The 18,028-nt window shown below is 37.5% G+C and overlaps 1 protein-coding gene across 1 annotated transcript in view; it reads right to left on the minus strand.

The window, feature by feature from the left end:
- The window catches only part of KDM5A (lysine demethylase 5A), a 49,684-nt gene that overhangs the window by 29,179 nt on the left and 2,477 nt on the right, over nucleotides 1-18,028 (minus strand). Inside the window, 10 exon segments of the mRNA XM_055807294.1 lie at nucleotides 29-210; nucleotides 1,814-1,972; nucleotides 3,081-3,200; nucleotides 5,564-5,722; nucleotides 7,756-7,844; nucleotides 8,392-8,497; nucleotides 13,714-13,848; nucleotides 14,335-14,505; nucleotides 16,658-16,780; nucleotides 17,838-17,915. Coding sequence (XP_055663269.1) covers nucleotides 29-210; nucleotides 1,814-1,972; nucleotides 3,081-3,200; nucleotides 5,564-5,722; nucleotides 7,756-7,844; nucleotides 8,392-8,497; nucleotides 13,714-13,848; nucleotides 14,335-14,505; nucleotides 16,658-16,780; nucleotides 17,838-17,915 — 1,322 coding nt within the window.

Raw genomic sequence — 18,028 nt, forward strand, 5'->3', positions numbered from 1 at the left:
AGGTAGACACAGAAAGGAGAGCCCATACCAATGCAAGTAGTTGATGGAATAGCTCCAGTGATCTTCAATATGCCAGCAAAATGAGGAGAAGCACATCCCTACGTACAGCCAAGGTACCTTCATGCCAGAGATATCTGCATTGATGTGAGCAAGGACTGATTGTTCTAGAATTGGCATATTATTCAAGTTCCAACCAGACAGCGCATAATCCTGCCAAAAAAAGAAGAAAATTAATTCTGAACAAATAAGAAGAATGTAAGGACACCAACTCCAGAAAAGGAAATTACAAAGAAAGAGATCAGCCTATGCATTTCTATAGTAGATAGTGGGCAATATTCTGCAACAATGAAGCATCAAAACTAGGAAATAACTCCTTAAATACCTTAGCAATTAATCAGACTAAGATTTAAAGCCAGTCCTAGTATTTCAACATGCTTAGCTCATCTTCTTTGCACCAAGGCTAATACACTCAGGCTTTGATTCCCACCCCCCAAGTTTATAGGTTTCATGGTTTTCTGGTGGAACAAAATGCCAGCAATGCTAGTAGCAGAAGAACGAAGGATAGAAGTCTTCAATGAAATAGGATAACTTAACATGCTAAACAACACAGTGAAATTTATGTTATTATTTCAGCTTTTTGAAGACCTGCTTTACTGCACTGCAGTTTATCTTATCTTCTTTATATATTACTTTAGAAAGTTTTCTCAAAAGTAATTCCTACACACTCATTTCTGAGAAGACAGCATCACTAGTCAAGTGATCCCACCTTACCTTCAAATACACACAATTTGTACCTAAAAAAATGAGAATCCAAATAGACTGCCTTAAAAGCTCACAACTGTGCTTCAACATTAGTCTGCTTTCCACCTTAAAAAAAGCTTTTAGCACAGATTCACAGTCATCTTAGGCATATCCCATAGTTGCCGAAAGGACTGGTCACACACTCAGCCACATATTCCTGCTGTTTCCTTTGCTCTGACACTATAAAGACAATGCAGTGGCTCAGATGACTCAAGTGATCTGGCTAGAAAATACTTTTTTTAATTACTGCTTTCATACAAGTAGATCCACAAGCAGTTCTGACTCATTAAGCAGCTACACGATCACTGTATAGCCAACAAAGGTACAGGGAGGAAGATGCAGGTATGGACGGAAGACAATAATGAGCAGGATTACCTCTTCCAGTAAGCAGTATAAGTTGATCTGAGGCTGTGCAATCACAAAACAACAACTTTACTCTCATTTTGTCTGAATTTAAAATATATAAGCAGCCATAAAATTGATATGCTACAGTAAGGTCTGAGGAGAAAATAGGTAATATATTTACCAGATGTTCTGTATAGAATTTTTCATAATAGGATGCTATGTCTACATCTTTTCATTCTTACAGTATACAGAGACAGAAGCTAAATCCAATTAGTTCGGTTTACCTACTATGAACCTCCTAAGGAGGTAAGAATCCTGTTTCTGTAATCAAGTATGTAATGAAAAGGTTCAGAACAAGAAAAAAATAAATCTTATCCACTCATACATGAACATACTGTAACAACTTGCACATCTTTGCCTGCTAAGTAATACAAAACAGGTGTGACATAAATCATGAAAAGTAGCTTATCTATCAGCAACCAGATCTGTAAAAGAACCAAAAGTATCAGGTTAATGCCCAACCAAAAAGGAATGTCGTTAAGTGCATGCAACAGCCTTAAGTAATTTCTTCATGAAAAAAATCCACTCTCATTTCTGACCTAAATTCTTCCTGTGAAATCTTACGAAGAGCAAAGAATGGGGTCAGTTTGCATATCCTGTTCCTCACCTCCTCCTCCGGCATCAGCTTTCGTCGGCCATCCTTCACTGGGAATCCACTTCCAAAGTCCTTGGATGAGATATCAGCCCCATATTCCACAATGACATCTTCTTCTATGCTGCTCACCAATCGCCAGAATTCTTTTTCCACAAGTTCAGTGGGAACCATCTGAAAGTGGAAAAGATGTCAGTGTATGTGCAGGTAAGACCCAACATAAAAGTTATCATTCAAGCAGTAAATCATTACTAATCGCCCAGGAATTTTCAGACACCAAGGCCACTCCCTCTCCCCCTTCCATCTCTTCAAAGTCATACAGTTGAGTCTGTATCCTTAGTGGTAGCTGCAATACAACAGAAATAGGATGCCACGTCGTAAGGGATATAATGAATAAAACAAGATGGGGTTACCAGAAGTACAGCTAAAAAGAAGGGGCTAAGGAGACAGCCAGCAGAAGCCAAGAAGCAAACAGAACGAACAGAACCAAACTACTTCAGAGGATAATTATCAGAACTTCTGAGTAACAGTAAGGAAATTCAGATAAAGCACTGTGTTCAAGAGTGTAGTCTTCATATAGCTTACTACAACTATGACCTATACTCATTTATGAAGTTTATTTGTAAAATAAGCTTTGTTCCTTGCTTTCCTCCATGTCCCAAAGTTGTGTCAGAAACTGGAGTCCTTAAAAGGTAGAAGTTTTAGCACGAATGCCCATAAATTACCAAAGAACCCTGAGAGGAGAAGGAGCTTGGTGTTAACATGCAATCTACAGGACAGTGGAATCATGGAAGTGTGCCAAAGCAGAAATGCTAGTTTTAAAAACAGTGCTAAGATGCAGAACAAAAAAAAGTGATTATCAGACAGACTCAGTGCATTGACTTGTCTACAAGAAAACACAATGTATCAAGGGAGGAAGACAATGATTTATCCTCTGAACAAAATAAACCAAAACAAAAGCCACAGGAAGGACAGGAGGAAGACCCCTTTGCCAAACAAGAACAAGATACTTGGTTCAATTAATCAAAAAGGGCAAGAACTTAAGAATACAGCTAATCAGGCATACCCTAACAAGAAATAAAGCTATCTTTTCATTACAGGAAAAGGGTGAAATGAAGTTGAAATGAGACCAGATGCCAGAAAGCTAAATCATTTGTTTACATGTTTGAAGCTTATGGTGCCTTTTTAAACAAAGCTAAGATGCCTCAGCAAAAATCCAGGATCAGCTGAAACCTCTTCTCTTTTTCCCCTACAAGGAATCACAACAAAAGTTGAAACTCACATGGACCGGCATGTTGAAATAATCAGACTTGAAGTTATCAGCCATTTCACCAAAGCTCTGGAGAGTATATTCCCTGACAGCTTGTTCAAATCCAAAGGCCTCACGGGGTTTGTTGCATTCCTAGGAGACAGAACATAAAAATACTGTTCCCTGCAGCACATTATGACACAGTTACATTTTGAGCAAAAAACCCCTAGTGTCCATCTGAGTCCTTACCAAACACAATAAGCTATCAGTTTTGAATGCTTTTCTCAGCTGAGGAAGTCCTGCCACAACAGAAACAGAACAGAATTAATTGTACAGAAGCTAATCTAACACGGTAAACCCCAACGCTACACACTTCTGCTTTCCTGTCCAAAACTAAGTTTCGTCATCTACTGCTGCCAGCCACAGAGTAAGACAGCACACAAGATGCTTAGACAACCATAAAACATTTCTTAGAGGCACTGATTCAAGCACCTGCAGAATAACTGCACAGGAACAAACCCTGCAAGTGCTTCAGTCTTATCAAGTCAGCAAATCATCTACGGATTTAGCACTGTGAAAGCATGCAGGAGGAAAGAGGAAGAATGAAATTAAAACAGTGCAACACAGCTAACAACAAACATGATCCACTTGACAGAAAACCTCCGAGTCTTCCACTGTTCTGTGCCCATTCATCCCAAGAGCACAACAAATACTTGTTCACATTTCAGCTACTCTCCCCACCCATTTCTACAGTGTCCTTTTCAGCTCCTTTGCATCTGACACAATGTGTATATATACAAGACATTTGAACACAAACATGACACGTAGCTATCTGATAGTCAGCTGTTCAGTCATAAACAAACAGGACTGGAAAGAAATTCAAGAGATCAGTAGTTTCTTTTTCTGCAAGAGGAACTATACTTAGACTATACCCAACATTTATCAAAGTAGTTCTTAAATGGAGCCTGCAACAGAATCTACATCTGTAAACACTGTCAAACAATGTTGACCTGAATACATACAAAGAACTCTTACCCTATTCTTCCTAGCTTCTGTTTCAACACCCTGCTAACATTGTATTAAGCATCTGTGCACAATTACCATTTAAAGACTGACACAAAAAGCACTATTTCAAACATCCTGCTGCTGTTATTTATTTACTCTCCACTACATAATATAGCTATTTTTTTCCCTTCTTCCTCTTTCAATGCTTTTCCACAATTTTTCAAGTACTTCCTGTATAATTTGCTAGTAACAACTTACTTGGCACCTTAACTTTCCTGATTTTTTTCCCTACATGCATATTTTTCCCTTGGGAACAATCTATTCGTGTTTTTAGTAGTAGTAGTAGTGAGATTTCTTGTGAGTTTCCACACTTTTAAACCACTGCAATCACTATATTTACTACTATATTCTTTAAATTAACTCAACATTGGATTGCTGTAATTCGCTAATATTCCTTTATTGCTTTCTCAAGGGAACAACAAACAAGCAGCTTAATCCATTCTGTTAAGCCCAAAGGGTTAGTTGCATCTTTTCCCTTGCCTGTTAACTACGAATTTCCACCTCTCTCACAACAGCCTTTGCCTGAGTTCATCTGACAACCTAATCTCTCTTGGTGAAGGGTTAGAGAGCAGCGAGCTCATCCACCTCACTATGCGGCTGCACAACTATTCATACATCACTATAAAAAAAATAGCAGAAGCCTACAGCCGGGAAGGGTGTGGAGGATGTGGGGGGAAATGGGCATAATATACACGTGTGCAACTGCCACTTCTGAAAAAAAATCTAAAAAGTTAAAGCCAGTTATGAAATCACAGATTTAGAAACAGTAAACTTTCCTCCTCTGAATCCTACATCTACCGATTTCCTGAGCTTGCAAAATTTGTTTTCTTAAGACAAATACCAAGCCCATCAAATTATGTTTGCTGCCTTTAGGCTGTTGATCAGTTATGTCTTGGAACTTGGTAGCAATCCTTTCTTGAACAATGAAATTCAACTGGTTTACACTTTCAAAGCTTCAAGAACTCCTTTTTTAGTTTAAACCAAATTTAAAATAGCTACAAATTTTTAATTAGTTCTTTCACTTTCTGCTACAAGCTGTTCTGAACAATGCCATAATTACTTCCCAATAATCAAAGCTCTGTGTTACGCCCAAATGACATCCTTTGATTACTTCATAGTTAACAATGTCTCATCATTATGCTGAAGCACCTATCACAACCCAGTTCTCACCCTAATTTCCGACTACCAGCTCTTAGCAAAGGCCATAGTTTTAGCTGTCACATGGCTGTATAATAAACAGAGGTTATGCCCAAGCTCTAGAAGGAACTTTTCTCTCTCCTTATGGCTCATCAACCAAGAACAGTTGGAGATTCACCCCTTATTTAGACAATATTCCAAACAAAACTACAGCTTCTACCCAGATGGAACAGCTATATGCTAAACTACTCTTCTTCTGACCTTTCCAGGAACATAAGCATACATATAAAGCTTGAGCAGTTCTTTAACTGTACCTCGGCAACACACTTTGGACACCTCCAGTCACCCTTGGGTACATCAGGTAGAGGAGGAATCAAGCAAAAAGTGTGATAGCTGTCATCACATCCATCACACAGTAGCAGTTTGTCCTCATTATTTCCTCTGCCACAGAATAAGCAAACATACAGATCAACCTGTGGAGAAAAAATAGGAAAAAAGTTACAAAAGTTTCCTCATCCAGAACCTGCCTTCCTTAAACTAAGGAAACAAAGGATGTAATCCTGAAGTCAGACATCAACGCAGTCTTGCCTGGTTCTTGAGTAGCACTGATAATGAAGGATGTGCTTTTCAGCTGATTAGGTTCACATAGCTGTGTTAAATACTTGCTGTCAACCCCATCTCAGCCACACTAGTCTAGTTTAAGTATGCTGCTTCCTAGCTATACAGTAATATACTAAAGATTGCTTCAGGTCTCTTAATTTTAAAAAATAATGCAGTTCAATTAAGCAACATATCATTTTCCCTTTTTAAAAAAAAAATCCACAAACTCACCCTCATGAAATATCATGTCTAAAACACCAAACTAGTTGGGTTTTGTTGCAAGTATATATACAGGTGGGAGGATACCTTAGCAGACATTTTCAGGTTCTCTTCTCAAAACTAAAAATGCATTAAAATGGTGATCGTAAGAGAAGGCTATTCTGTGACACTTGCTAGTTATCACTGATAATACCTCCTCTCCAAATTCATATTAACATATGCAATCTTGACGCTAGCCTAAGTGATGATCTGTCAGATACAAAGACTGCACTGAAATATATTCATAACAAGCAGATCCGCAATTATGCAATAACCACAAATAAGCCTCCTCGTCACGTAATAAAACATGTAAGTAAGATGTAAGTAAGACTATGATGATACTATCTGTATGTATCAACTGTTATGTATCAAGAGGGGAGGAGATAAAAAGTTGTACTTTATTTCACAGTTAGCATTTCACAAAAAGATAAATGATAAATATAAACAAAACTGTACCGCAGTATTTTTCAGACAAGTTATGTAAGGCTAATGTATCACCTGTGCACTTCAAAGACTTCTTTCCTTGACGACCTCTCATCCAAGTATTAAGAAAGTGTGCAACCAAATAGTACTAAGTCACAGAATTACACAAGATTACAGCAATACAATTTGAAAACAGCAATTCTATTGCTACAGTATTTTCATCTTCTCTTACAAATATGAGTAAATGGAAAGAGTAAACAAATATAGCTTTCTATTAAGAAACAGAGACTAGACAAAATATTTAAACATTAAAGTACTTAAACAGAATGGTCACAACACATAACCTAGGAACACCATATACTCAGATGTAGTAGCACAATTAATCAGTCAAGTCACAAATTCTAACTTAGTTGCAACAGCATAATGATCTGTTTTTTAAATATCCAACTTCTCTCACGTTTCTTCCCCCAGGAGGCACTTCCACATAGAAAATATGATTACTAGAGACTTTGGGTTGCCTTGGCCTTCTATGGTTGAAATTTAAAATAAGCTCTTGTAAGTGTTCTCAAGCTAATAAAAAAAGAACAGCTGAATTATTACTGAAGAGACTAGTTCTTAAGACATTAAAAGCATGCATATCCATTCATGGTTGCTAAATTATGACACTAACAGTAAAAAAAGTCATGTGCTATGGAAGACGTTAAGAACTACTATACACTGCTTTTCCATGGTCACACATCAGAGTGGTAAAGATTCCGTTTTTCCCCTTAGGGGTTTCTCTTGCATAGACTTCTGTAACTACTTTCAACTCAAAAGACACAAAGGCTGGAATTGCTTTAAACAAACTGAAGTACTGGAGCACCTCAAAATACGGTTTAAGGAAGCAGTATTGTAACTGTTCTACGAAGGAGAGCTCAAATAGTAAGTGAGCTATTGAAGGCATGCAAGAAGTGTGAAGCCTGTGGCAAAGCAAGCCCACAAACCCATGATCAGCAAGTATCTTCATGTTGCAACACCCTCCCTGTCCAAAAGGTTAAAAAGGAAACCTAGAGCATAGATTATTTTTCAAAATACTGTTTAGTCTTCCCATAACAGTACCATCTGCTGCAGTTTCCATCCTTTCATCTATTTGGGGTGGGGTGGGAGTGGGGGTTGTTTTACGAAAAAAATCTTCGTAAATTCATGAATTTCTTATCAGAAATCACAGCAAAGAAATCAAACTTACAAAGTTGACAGAAAGAGTTCCTTTGCGTTGCCTCATCTGCATTCCAAATGCTTCTGATCTGGTTCCCTTGCGTCTTCGTGTCACCTCATCTTGAAGTAAAATAAAGTTGAATTGTATTAATATCACGCAAAGGTGGACTTTACTTGCAAAAATGTAGCTATCCAGCCTGGTACCCTGCCTTTCATATCAGCAACTACCTGACAGTCTAGAGAAAGCAAAAATGCCTTGTTATACCTGGCCAGTCTAAAATCAACAGGGATTAGGAAAACTTATTTTGCTAATCCTCACAGGTGATCCCAACTGCCTCACAAAACAGAGTGAATTAGACCCGTAATTTGTGCACTTAGCTTGCAGGATCAGTTCGAGTCTTGTCAAATTCTGTTTTCCCTTCCAGTCACTCAGCTCATGCAACAGCTGCTTAATTGTTATTGTTACAATATAATACATAAAGAGCTGAAACTCTGCCAAGTTACATGAAGCACCCTGTAAATCTTTCTCATGAATGAAACCCTAGAACACTTAGCTTTCTTTTTCCAGTTATAATGATTTGCTTACTTCTTAATGTTGTCTCTAGAGACAGTCAGAAAGATTTAAGTCTCATTACTTCACAAAGCAATGAGCTCAAGATTTAATTACCCTCTTTATCCTTTGCTCCCAATGCCAGTCCCATCATCTTGGGTCCAGCTCCAAATATCTGCAGCTTCTTTAGTTCAGTATTTCTACTCATTTCTCCTGTCTCCGCCTAAAAATAAAAATAAGACCACATCAGCACAAACCATCAATATTTCCCCTCCAGGTCTGTTCATAATTTGTTTATATTCCACTCCCCTCCGACATCTGTTCAACAAAAGAAAGGAAACAGAGGCACAAAGACATAATTTTCTGTTGCTAAAACCTACGAAAAAATGCAAATGGAATAAAAGACAGCATTTTTGACCCAACTTCCCAAATTATTTCCCATTTAGTATTACAGCTAAAACTACAGAAAGTCACCTACACAGCAATTAAGAGAACTAGGTTTGACATTAAGCAAAAAATAAGTAAGAATGCCACAGCAGTGTTTTCTAAAAATCACCATGATTCAGTAAAGTGCTTGGATGTTAACATATACACTGTTTCAACAGGATTTTTTTATCGGCTTCCTTGAGTAGACACATACACATGACACTAATGAGTTCCAACCTACTTCCTTAAGCTTGGCTGCTCCTGGGTTTATTTGTGATGAGATGTTATAAATACAACTCTGAGATGACAGCTACTCCTGCTGCCCTTGCAACCTCAAAATCAGAGATGAAAAGACCCATTAGGTGAGAGCTCCATGCCCCTGCCAGTGCTGTTTCCTGAAGTGATCTGTTCAACTGAACTTCTTCCTGTTTTCCATTACCGACCTACCTCATTTTCCCATATGGCTGCCACTAACCTAACAATAAAAAGAACCTGCATCTTCTATTTTTATCTACAACACAAACACATCACTATTTTTCTTTATGTTGCCTCTGAACTCTCCACCATTCGCAATCCTCCTCCTGAAATTCACTGACCTTAAAAGACCTCAGCAAATCTAGCAATATTGAAGGCAGATATCTAATTCTAAAGAGGTTATTCTTCAAGTAACTTCCTGATGATACTTCATCTTTTATTGTCCACAGTTATGGCCTGATATATCGTGCATGAAACAAGCTTCCTTGGGGTGACACACTTTCACAGTTTTTAATCAATAAACAAAAAAAAAACTTCCAAAAAAGCATTTAAGTAAGTTCAAATGCATTTGCAATAAAGCAAAAAACTAAAATTATTTCCACATATTCAGACTAAATCAGTTGGCTTTTTTAATGTGATCTGGAAACAAGAAAAGAATGCTGATTCCTAGGCGTGATCACTCTAAGGAATTTTTAGTGATATTTAAGAGTCCCTGTTCCCACTGAACCGTGTATGCAGTGCGCTGGCATCTTTGCAAACTGTCTATTGCTGATATCCTAATTCTGAACATTAAATAATTCTATTTTGCTATTAAATTAATTTCACTTCAGATCTATGTTACCAACTTTGTAAGCCCACTCAAATTACACACTAACTGCAAATTTTTCTCATAAATTCCTCACTTTTTGGCTAACAAGTCATAAGGAAACACTGATGTTTTTCTGTACAAGAATGCCTACCACCTGGAGACTACATAGTCCCTCAGTTCCCATTTGAAATTCATTAACAGCTCATCCATTCTCTCAACTAATAGAACCTGACAGAATCAACCCACATTACACTTCTCAGCACAGTACAATTTTTCATCATTTCAGCAACATTTATGAACAATCTCCATAATTTCTCTTTCCCACTATTGTCCTAAGACAATTTTCTCAGTGATAGCTGAAAAATAATTTTACCATCATATTTACTAAAAGTAAATCATTAACATGCAGCAACCTCTCTCCAGTTTTACAGCATTGTTTGAAAATATATTACCTAAATGTATTTTTCTAACTCCGTTGCCCGTATTTACTTGGATTCCACTAAACCTAAGTGGACTCAATCTGTTCATGCTCAGCTGGAAAAACCTATACAGTTTTCAAGAAGAACAGATTGCATATTGAAATGGAAATAGTTTTTAAAGATCAGATTCCTATAGAACCTTATGAACACTGCCAGGATATTGTTAAAGGTGTAAATACCAAAACCATTCAGAAGCCTCATTGAATCACCTTTCTGTGGTGTCCTTTAAGACTGTATAAACCCACCAAACTTAAAACTGTGAGCATATGGAAGCAGAAACCTTGCATTCCTTGCCATTTTCTCATTGCTAACCAACACACTTTTGCGTTATATTGTTTCCATATAAGTGAAATGAACTTGATTAAACCACTGTCTATTCTCGGCTCCTCTTCATCCTGAAGGGTGCAGGCATGTTTTTGTTTCTTTTACCTTCTACACTGAAAGTCCAGACCTAAGGCTTTTCTCATATATGGGCAAATCCTAACATGAACCAGCTACCCTGGCTTCACACACTACCTTTTTCTGTTGTCCTACCCTCACCAATTTTGGAACATTTGCATCCCCACTCCTGCACCCCCAATGCTCAAGACCAGAATAGTTACAACAAAGAATCAAAATATTTACATGTTTTGGGCATTTGTCAGCATCTCCCAGTGTTCTTTTGTTTCACACAATTATTCCCATGGAAGGAAATCTTTCAAAGTAAAAAAATGGAAGCTTATTTTATTAATTGTTATTCTGTAATCAACAAAATTTGTAAAAAAAACTTGAAAACTGATATACTTAGAATTTGTTTTAGTTTTTCAGAAAATTCCCTGGTTAATATCCTTTGAAAAGACAGCACTTCATCTTTTTCATTATCTTTTTGTTACAGTACTGCATTTCTCTACCAGAAATCATGATGATGTAACCTCACTAGACAAATCCCTTGCCAGTTAAAATATACCCTAACATATCATCTATGAAGATATACTGCTTTTTTCTAAGGAAAAAGTATTCTTCTAAATTTAGTATTTCCTTAAGGATATTCTCTTTTCCTAATCTGAATTCATCCTACTTTTTGTTGCCATTTTCTTTACAAGCCTTTAGGAATTCAGTTGCCCTTCTCCAGTATTTATTTGTGATAGCTTTCTTCAGAGAAAAGAGGAAGTGAGCAAAACATTAAAGTTTTTTTTTCTTAGCAGGATCTCTCATCACCAAATTAACCTCTTCCTATTCAGAGACAATTTATTCAAATGACATTTGATTACAGCGGCCAAAAATTCCCAATCCATCTTTCATAAAGAAGAATTCTCATTCCCTGTTCTCTTCCATTCTTCACTTTCTCTAAAACTTCAAAGACTTGCTTTTGAAAAGTCTGCCACCCCCTTCTACTGCTAAGGATCTTCGTTTATTTCAGTAATTTCTGTTTACTCTCTTTATGCTTTTTTATTTATCACCCATTCTTAGGTAACTGATCTGCAAAAAGATGATGCAGAGCATTTTTGGAAAGTACTTTTAGCACTTGGGAAAAAGTCTACTGAGTTGCAGAGGTCAGCGTAGCTATCTGTGCTCACTAACCCAGGCACTGGACTACAGGGCACACCACACACAAATCGTTCAGATGTTTCAACTAGAGCAGAATGACATTTATTTAACAGGTTTTTACATTACTTGCGTATTACCTGTTCTCTGAAGACAATCTCTGGTACAATTCCAAGTATACACTTCAAACAATGACCAGAGTCCTGTCTACAATAAGGAGCTGCACTGAAATCTGAAACAATTTCTCAGCATTCCCCAGATGTTTACGCTTCTACTGAAGACAAATCTGTTTCTAAATGCAGTTCCAGAGATTACTTGAGTTACACATAGCTTCAAACACAATCAAAAAATACTTCTCCTGGCTTTGCAAGTAGGTCGGTTTTCCTGTATTAAAGCACCTGTTTCAGCCATTTTAGTAACTGTAACGTTTAAAAGACAGCACAGCTATAGGCCTAATAAAAGGCATTTAAATATGTATTTACTTTTTGCATATTATCCAAGTAAAATTGTCTCTCTCATTTTGGAAATGCAGCCCCCTTAAATGAAATTAAGCAGCTACAGCAGGCCAGGATCACCACAGAATCATTTTTCCCGCAAGGAGAAATGAGAAGTACCACTATTCTACTGAAATCAGCAGGAAAAAAGATCCCACAGGATCTTAGTAACGTGGTGACACTTCTACACCATGTACGAGAAAAAGGTCATACTGGCATCTTCCAAGATTCATTCAAACGCAAAGCACAGTTACGTAAGTCAGCTCACTAACAATACACAATGTGAGAGATCTGTTAAGATCACATCCTGGGACTGTTTGTGTGATGCATTGTTATATGGCTACAACAAATAATGTCAAGTCAGCTTCAGTATGTTGAGAAAACAGACTAAAAAAAGACAATTCACTCTAAATCAATCATGACATCAGAGAATAACATGAAAATTTATAAAGGATACTCAAGTATCTCAGTGACAAGAGAAAGATGGATTTGAAAAAGAGCAGTTTAAAAGCATCTGAAAAAAAAAAAACTTTGTGGTGTTTAAGTCTAGAATGGCAGGAAGCAAGTAGTAAGTTTGTTCCATATTGTGTTATCCATGTTGCGCTGATGGGCCAGCAAGGAGTCACTAGACCTCAACAAGACCACCTTTAGGATACTGGCTGCAACAGGTATCTTTGACAAAGGGCACAGGCCTGCTTTAAACAGTGCAAGAGAAGCAATGGAGCCATTAGGACAAGCCTCCAACATTGTTTCTAATAATAGAGATTTAAAATGGTGATGATTCAGTTTGAATTGAGATTTGGGGGGAGGGGTGGGGGTGGTGTTCTCCCAGGATTTAGTATTGCCTAGTAGAATACTAGAAGTTCCTAGAACACCAATAATCCAGCAGAAAGAAACTGCTTTTCAGCAGACAAACTGTAGAAATCCTATACAGCTCCAGCAATCACTGATCATCCCCCTACATATCTATTTCATTTCTTCACAAAAACAGTCTGTCCAGCTTGAGGTAATCAGTCCCAAGTGCAATTGCCACAATTAACAAAGACTTATCTATATACTACTACATTTGTATTCATGTAACTAAAAGGCATATTTGAAAAAGTTTTAGAAAACTTTTTTAATTTTGCACAAGCAGAAGGTTCAACCACCATTTCACAAATGTCTTATCTGTTTAGTTTTCACAGATAAATTCACTACCAACATACCCAGACCCACTTGCCAACAAACAAAAAACAGCTTTAAAAGTTTTCAGATAAATAGTGCATTCACCATAAGCAAACCAGGCCTCAGAGAGAAACCCTTCTCTGGGTTTTATTTAAATGAAGACAGCTCCCTGGTAGTGCTTTTCAGCAGACTTCCACAACCAGACAAAGGCTGGTGCACAGCCAATGTTGCTGTGCTGGTGGAAGGAGTTAAGTGTCCTCTGTCCGTAAGAGCCAATTAACAGGGGTACCTGGGATTTGACACGCCTGGTTCTCTTCAGCACAACATTCATCCTTGAAGCCTGCTTTGGGGAAGCCTGGGCATCTGAGCTGATGTCCTCAGCCTCCACTTTTTCCTTAAGGTCCAAGTTTGCCTTTTGGATGCCCTAGAGGATCAGAGCACAAGACGCTGGGTTGACTGATCAGGCAGTGCCAATCATCCCATGCTCTGTGAATCATTCTATTTGCTAAGAAACAGGACAAGTGAAATCCCACAGCATTACACATGCCATTTGGACAAGAGGCCAATTAATCCATGCATCCTTCAAATAAGGAAACTGAATCTCAACTGCCAGTTTATCCAGAAAGACACCTTTCCAATCAACTCTATCATCTTTTGCCTTTTTTTCCTTCCCAGTAGGGTTGGCCTCAGTCCTATAAAGAAATGGCTACCAGAAAATGACAACACAATGTCACATTACAACTTCTAGCACTACTGTGTCACAAGTAAATACTGAGGGTGGTTCTAGCTTTGTTTACGTAGTTAAAGCTTCTAAAAGTGTAGACACTATGTTCTAGTTTTGTAAGCAATAACTAGCACTCTATATGCAGTCTGGGTCCCCTATTCACACTGTGAAAGAGAAGCGTCTCACCATAAGGCTGACCCCAGATTGGAAGAGTTCATAGGGGTATAAGATTCGTTCATAATGAGACTTGAGTAACGACCCTGTGCCTTTTCCTGGCAGGTAGCCAAGCCGACTTGCCACTTTAGACCACTTCTTCTCTTTAGTGACAACTTCAAAGCCTCCTTTGCTGGCAACAATCTGAAACACATAAATAAAAAAGTTAAGGCTTTTGAGCTACTCTCACCACCTCACATAAACCAGGAATCCTTTAAACCAATTAAATGTTAAAAGGTTCTATTAAAAAGTGACAGAACTCTGAATTAAGTTTTTCTTTCCTGAAGGACTAGTACTTTAATAACTAAGCACTTACTTGTCCTCATTACTTAATATATTTAACATGACAATTTTCCTAGTAAATGTAAATTGCATACTGTCCTAGGCAGGAGGAGTCCAACAGTTAAAATTTATGATGTGTTGGAAAGACTACAAACCCCACCATCAGAATGAACTGAAAAGTTAACTCTCACCAGACTTGTACTCTGATGCAAAACACAAGTCTGGCCAGAAGTGAAACCCATTCTAACAGACCCCAGGCAGAAGGAAACTCACAACTTCAGAGTTACAAAAACTCTCACAAAGCCCTGAATGGAAGAGACTATTGTGAAAAGAGGAGAAACTGAATTTACCTTTCAATTAACCCGGTCCAGTTTTTACACCTGACTTCAATTGGTTTGAGTCTAGTAACTGGCATACAGAACTATCATTGCTTACACGTAACTAATACATACATAGAGTGAAACAAAACAGACCATTTGCCTCTAAGCAATGATCATAACAGCCTGAGTTGCTTCCTCAGAAACACCGGCCACATTTCCACTGCCTCCATTCCCATTACAGTTTCACTGCCAAGTAGATTAAAACCCAAATAGATTGTAATTTCAATTATGTTATTGTAAAACTAACAACATTTCTGCAACCGTGTAGTTTTGCATTACATTTTTTACACAAGGACCAAATTTCATGCTTAATGTTTCACAGACTGTTAGACACCTCAACGCAAAAACGTTTTGTTACTGCAGTGAAATTTATGGCTTACTTTTGAAGCTAAGGTAATTTCAAAGTTTAACTGTGACAGTGACAAAAAAATAGTTAATTCTGGTTCCTCCTACAATCAGAGATATCTACACTTAAATAAAATATTATTGATCACTATTTTTCCTCATATTTACAGTAAAGTACTAGAAGAGCCATTTGAAATGAAACTATTCCTAAATCTCAACTTATCTTCAAAATGTCCACAAAAAAATAATTTCTGAAGTTATCTATACATGAACATTGGCTAGAGAAGTCACTAAGTAACTAAATAACCTTAGATCTACATTATCTGTGATCAACTAATATGTTCCAGTTCATAACAGTGACCCAGGTATTTCCTAGTACCACTATTCCCTATATTCCAGCAAACCACCACAGACATAAAAGAAAAATATCTTTTAGTATTTTATCCCTTTTCTCTGCATTTTTAATTTCAGACTGTCCAAAACACAAAGACTTCTTTAAAAATAAAATTTACTCAGATCTTTACATTTTTACTTACCTAAGACAAAGATGGGGAATGGAAACTGATGCTCTAACCTAGAAGCACTAAAACTACCCTATCAATTCCTTACGTTGCAGGAAGAGTTCTACCTATTCATATTAACAATCCATCCTTAGCAGGTAAGCTTATAATAGTACACTTCCCAGTGCAAAAGCAAATTCCAACAGATTTTATTTGTGTGCAAACTTTGAAAAACAACACAAGGAACTGTAGTAGTATAAAGTTCTAGCCAGCCTTAAACCTAGCCTGTTTTGGAAATAAAAGTAATTATTCAGAAGCTGACATTATAAACTCTCAATGGTGCATGTTTATGTAATGTGGAGAACCTCTGTTGGGAGAGAAGAGGGTGCAATTACAACAATTTATTACAGAATTGCTAGGTCAGGAGCTGAACTGCATGCAAGTATACCACTACCTTCTCAGAAACCACCTCAAACTCCTGCAGCTCTACCATATGTAAAACAGAACTAAAAAGCAAGCGGTCAGCTGACAGGAGGATGTTCAAGCTGTATAAAAGGTAACAAATGCATGCTGTATAGAATAGAACCAAAGACAACCGATTTAGCTGTCTGCCATGTCTGCCACAACCATTAATTTAGAAATTTTCTTTCACTGTTTTTTTTCCCCACTGTCATTTAATGAACATATTAATGAGATTAATTCTGTAAAACAAGTCCTCCCTGTTGCTTGGCTTCTTGAGCTTGAGCAAAAAATGAGGTCCCTGTCTGACTAAGGCCCAAAACGGCTTACCTTGCTCAGGGCATAAAGATCCAGTATTTTCCTCTCTACCACAGGGATTTTTAAATTGGATCCTTGGAGTTCCCAAAATTTTGCTAACTGATCCAAGAAGTCCAGCTTCACTCTCGTCATTGCCTGCAATCAATAAAGGAAAACAAATACGTATGTCCCAGAGCAAATGTGACAATACCTTACAGTCCTGAGAAAAAACATGACAAGTTCTTATAGTGTTTACATTTTCAATGTGCCACTTGGCAAGTGAGGTATTTCTTAGTCATGTAAAAAAAACCTCAGAAATACAAACAGGAAAAAAAAATCTTTACAAATAGGAAATTGTATATGCTTCTCTCTCCACATTTAAGGCCCTATAAACCAAACGCCTACCTAACAACTTCTTGGTTTGAAAACAAAATGCACAGTCATGAAAAATCAGCATTCCAGGGAGAAACACAAGAGCAATTATTAAAATATACATTGCAGGGGGGAGGGGGAGAGTTACAAACAGTTTTTATATATGCCTTAACCATGCAGAAGGGCCTCCTCTCTTGAGTATTTTTGGAGTACTCAAGTCACTTTCCATAAGGAGACCTATTTACAAGCCAAATGATACGTGACATTGTGGTATATGAACAGTGCAAGGCTTTGAGAAATGTTGTGGGGAGAAAAAAAAAAACCATGAGAAAAACAGGACAGAATGGAACTCATACTGCTTTCCAGAAAGCTCCCATACATTTTTGAATCATAAAATTAACCAATTATAATAAACTTATTTAAAAGTCATTCATTTTAAGGCTTAAAAGGCATTACTAAGACATTATTAGGTACCCAGAGGCTTCAGAAGAGCAGCAAGTATTTTAAGAAAAAAAAATTCTTTGCCTGTGGAGCTCTGAAGGCTAGATACTGGCTGCTCTTACTACACAACATGGTACTTGGCATTCATTGTAGACATTTCCAGTTGAATGTGAAAAACTTGTGGTTATTTTGGGTAATAAAATAAAAACCAGACTTTTCTCAAAGTCATGGAGAGTTATTTCATATGAACTCTGTCACTGCCAAGTATAAACACTGATGAGGTCTATGGGTCTCTATGAAGTCTCCCCCATCCAGAACCTGCCAAGACACAAATCTCAAGCAAGGAGACCTACTGCTTTCAGTGCAAACACAAAATTGTATCAGCAGTGGAAAAGCTCACCTCCAGTTCATTCAGGCGCTGAATTCGTGGAGTGAAACGAAAACTTTGTACTTCACATGCAAATGGAGGCTGCCAGTCCTAAACAGAGACAGAAAGACATTTTATTGCTTCCAGAAACTTCTCAAAAAATGCACAAAACAGAAGACACTAACAATGCGCAAGTAAACAAACTCTCAACAGTAAATGAGCTT

This window comes from Falco peregrinus, chromosome 6 (assembly GCF_023634155.1).
Source record: "Falco peregrinus isolate bFalPer1 chromosome 6, bFalPer1.pri, whole genome shotgun sequence".
Lineage (NCBI taxonomy): Eukaryota > Metazoa > Chordata > Aves > Falconiformes > Falconidae > Falco > Falco peregrinus.